We start from the raw sequence: 4115 nt of genomic DNA on the forward strand, positions 1-4115 counted from the left end.
ATGTCATCTGGGACACCATTCTCAGGGAACATTGAGGCAATTGCACTGAAGATCATATCATTTGGAAACTGTTTCTTGGAATTCTTCTTGTTGCCTGAATTAGAAAAGACAAAAAGCTCCTGAGTGCTATTATCGAAGCATGCAAACAAAACTGTGTGACCTTTCTTCCCTTTGTCACAGTATTTGGAGTTGCTTTGCTAATCTAGCCACTGTCCGGAGGACATAAAGATCAGTGCTACCTGGACCTAACTCATACAGCCTACCAGCAAATACGGAAGTCAGAGCCACCTACGTACTAACAACACAATTCTCAGTTCCAGTCATTTCATACAGAGACCTGCCTATAAAAGAGTCCTATCAGAAATCTGATGCTGAAGAACAAGATTGATAATATGTCTTTGTTTTTTTTTTTTTGGAAAGATTTTTCACTGTAGGGCGCGTGTGCTCGCCAGACAGACAGAGAGAGACATAGAGACAGAAAGCGAGAAATCACCCCCCAGGGGGGATGGTCACGCCGCAATCCCTTCTCCTCCATTCTCCTCTCGGGATCTTGGGCACGCACGCACACGCGCCCGGTGTGAGTTTTAAGCCACCGGGTCTGGGACACGAACCGCGGTCGACTACGTGGGAGTCCAGCGACATAGCCATTACGCTAACTGCTGCTTCCCTGTCTTTGTTTTTCACGAGAGAGACACTATGTCCCTGGGCATATAGTATAATTAAATAGCATGTAGTATAAACAATTCAATATTTAGTTAAATATTAATGACATGGGGAAATGCTCATGATAAAAGATGAAATTAAATGAGAAAATGATGCACACACACATATGGCATGATCCAATTTTAACAAATATATAAACACATTGTTTATATTTGTGTACATTTTTTAAGTCTAAAGGGAAATATTAATGCTGGTAATTTCTAGGTGGCAGGAAGACAGGATAACTGTACTTCTTCTTTATAATTTTCCAAATATATTACTTCACTAATTAGAAATGAACAATAATGATTAGTTTATATGTTCTACTTTCTTCTTCAGCTAGGTCACAGCTATCTTACACTACTACTGGCTAATGATCATGTTTTTCCTTTTAAGTGGATTAATGAGAAGCACTGACAGCCTTTTTTTAAAAAAGAGAATTATTTATTTATTTTATTTTATATGTTATTATCAATTATTTTTTTTAATTTGACAAGAAAGAAAAAGGGAAAATGAGAAAGCAAGATGCCTGGTCTGGGATTTGAACTGTGATCAAACACATGGGGGTCCAGCACCTTAACTGCCATGCCACCTGCCAGCCCCAGCACTGACAGCCTCTAATGAGCAATAAACATTTCCAGTTTTCCTTCTTTCCTCTTCCTATCATTTTCAAAGTGGGATAAAGAAGCAATGCTTGGGAACCAGCAGTTAGCGTAATGGCTATGTCGCTGGACTCCCACGTAGTCGACCGCGGTTTGCGTCCCAGACCCGGTGGCTTAAAACTCACGCTGGGCACGTGTGCGTGTGTGCCGAAGATCCCAAGAGGAGAACGGAGGAGAAGGGATTGCGGTGTGACCATCCCCTCTGGAGGCTGATTTCTCGCTTTCTGTCTCTCTGTCTCTCTCTGGCTGGCTGGCGAGCGCACGCGCCCTATAGCGAAAATCTCTCCAAAAAAATAATTAATTAATTAATTTAAAAAAAAAAAAAGAAAAGAAGAAGCAATGCTTTGTACCTTCAAGAGCATGCCGTTTTCTCTTTCTTGTTACCGGAAGGTCTTCTTTGCTGTCATCCTGCTTTCCATCTGAGGTATCATTGTGCCCTTCCTCCTCCTCATCTGAATACTGATTCAGGGCATCTACCAACTCCAGGAAAACAGCATCACTAATGAGGACAGACCCAGGGATCATCTCTGAAACATGAGGAGCAGAGGAGGAACAGCGGTCACTTCACATTCCAGCAGGCCTCCTAGGCAGACTGTCCTGTATCTGGGTACATTCCTATTCCTGAGGCTCAGATAGGTAACATACGTACATTTTTATGTGGACAATCAGGGAACTACAATAATCTGATTGTCTCTTACAGCTACAACAGTTCAGCTGGCAAGATAGCAAATCCAGCTATAGGCTTTATGCTTCACTTCTTTAATCACAGGTCAATTCTATATTTATGGTTCAAATATGGGAAATATAGTAAAACGAAGATTCAATTGGCTTTGCTGTTGATAGATCAGCAGTGACTTCTCTATGTCAAGAAATATTTTTTCTTAAAAAAATCACACTTTGTACGGTTATAATACAAGTCAGGAGGTCTTTGAACACTATGGAGCACTGCGGATAAACGGTGTATTTTGACAGCACCACAACAGCACTCGTAACTGTCAAAAGAGCAGGTGGGCTATTGGTTTGCAAATCTATTAGGGGTCTTTCTTCCTTTTCTCACTTCTTACATACTGAGAGGCTTTTCTTTCTTTTTCATTAAAAAAAATTTTTTTTAATCATTTATTTTATTTTTAAATTTGACTAGAGAGACACAGAGAGAGAGAGAGAGAGAGAAAGCAAGCCGCCAGATCCCAGACATGAACCATGGTCGGCCACGTGGGAGTCTAGCATTCTTAACCACTATGCCACCTGCCAGCCCTGGCTTTTCTAAAATTACAACTAATTTCAAATTATTTGCTTTTAGGAAATCCAGGATATTAAAGCCAACTTCTGGGGACCAGCAGATGACATAAAAGTTACATTGCTGGACTCTCACATGGCCAACTGTGTTTCAAATCCCAGACCCAGAGGTTTGAAATTCACGCCAGGTGCATGTGGGTGTATGCCCAAAATCTCAAGAGAAAAATGGAGGAGAAAGGATTGTGGGGTGGCCATCCCCATTGGGGGTGGTGATTTCTCACTTTCTGTCTCTCCAGAGAGCACATGCGACCTATAGCAAAAATCTCTAATGGGGGAGGAAGCCAACTGCAGAGGTCCAGCCTGTAGACAGTGGTTAAGGTAGCCAAATCCCACCTGACTAACCATGGTTTCAATCCCAGCCCCTGTAGCTTGAAAAACATGTCAAGTGCATAAGCATGCATGCCTAAAATTCCAACAGGGTGGAGAAATGGAAGAGAAGGGATTGTGTGGTGTGTCATGCCCCACTGGAGGGTGCTTTCTCCCTCTCTTTCTACTTCTATTTGGCAAAGGCACATGCCTCTGGCAATTGCATATTTAAAACAAAAACAAACAAAAACTTATGAGCATCCAGGGGATACTTGAATCAAAGAAGTATGACAGACAGGTTGTACTCATTGCCATTCTCAGAAAAAGACAAAGAACAAAATGGCCATGGATGGTACCAGCAGTTAGCATAATGGCTATGTCGCTGGACTCCCACGTAGTCGACCGTGGTTTGAGTCTCGGACCGATGGCTTAAAACTCACGTCGGGCACGTGTGCATGCGTACCCAAGATCCCAAGAAGAGAATGGAGGAGAAGGGATTGCGGTGTGGCCATCCCCCCGGGGGGTGATTTCTCACTTTCTGTCTCTCTGTCTCTGTCTGTCTGGCGACCGCATGCACCCTATAGCAAAAACCTCTCCAAAAAATAAAAGACCATGGATGTACTACGGTAAAACTCCTAAGATTAAATTTTATTTTCCTTTCCAGCCACTGATTACTCTATAATCCTCTTATGTCCTAAATGCCTTTCAGAATTTAACTGTTTTTTGCTTGTTTGTTTGTTTTATTTTGTTTTGTTTTTAATTTATGCTAGAGGGTGTGTACACTCACCAGAGAGGGATGGAGGGAAAGAAACAGAGACAGAGGGAAAGTGAGAAAGCACCCTCCACAGGAGATAGTCACACTGCAATCCCTTCTCCTCTATTTTTCCCTCTTTTCAGGATTTTGAGCATGCATACATACACATGTGCCTGGCATGTTTTTCAGGCTACTAGGTTCAGGATTCAAATTGCATGGCAGACCATGTGGAATCTAGCCACCTAACCACTGGCTGACCCAACTGAGGTGGGTCTTCTTCCTTTTTTTTTTGTTAGGGCGTGCATGAGTCATCAGAGAGGCAGAGAAAGAGAGAGGAAGAAAACTGAAAGCATGCCTCGTGGGGAATGGTCATGCTGCAATCCCTTCTCTTTTTT

The 4115-nt window shown here is 42.4% G+C and overlaps 1 protein-coding gene across 1 annotated transcript in view; it reads right to left on the minus strand.

Annotated features, from left to right (window-relative positions):
* The window catches only part of EZH1 (enhancer of zeste 1 polycomb repressive complex 2 subunit), a gene marked incomplete in the record, with an annotated part of 36468 nt that overhangs the window by 20387 nt on the left and 11966 nt on the right, over positions 1-4115 (minus strand). The window contains 2 exon segments of the mRNA XM_027774789.1: positions 2-94; positions 1715-1891. Of these exon segments, the coding sequence (XP_027630590.1) occupies positions 2-94; positions 1715-1891 (270 nt within the window).

Source organism: Tupaia chinensis, unplaced genomic scaffold (genome assembly GCF_000334495.1).
Source record: "Tupaia chinensis unplaced genomic scaffold, TupChi_1.0 Scaffold000477_2, whole genome shotgun sequence".
Lineage (NCBI taxonomy): Eukaryota > Metazoa > Chordata > Mammalia > Scandentia > Tupaiidae > Tupaia > Tupaia belangeri.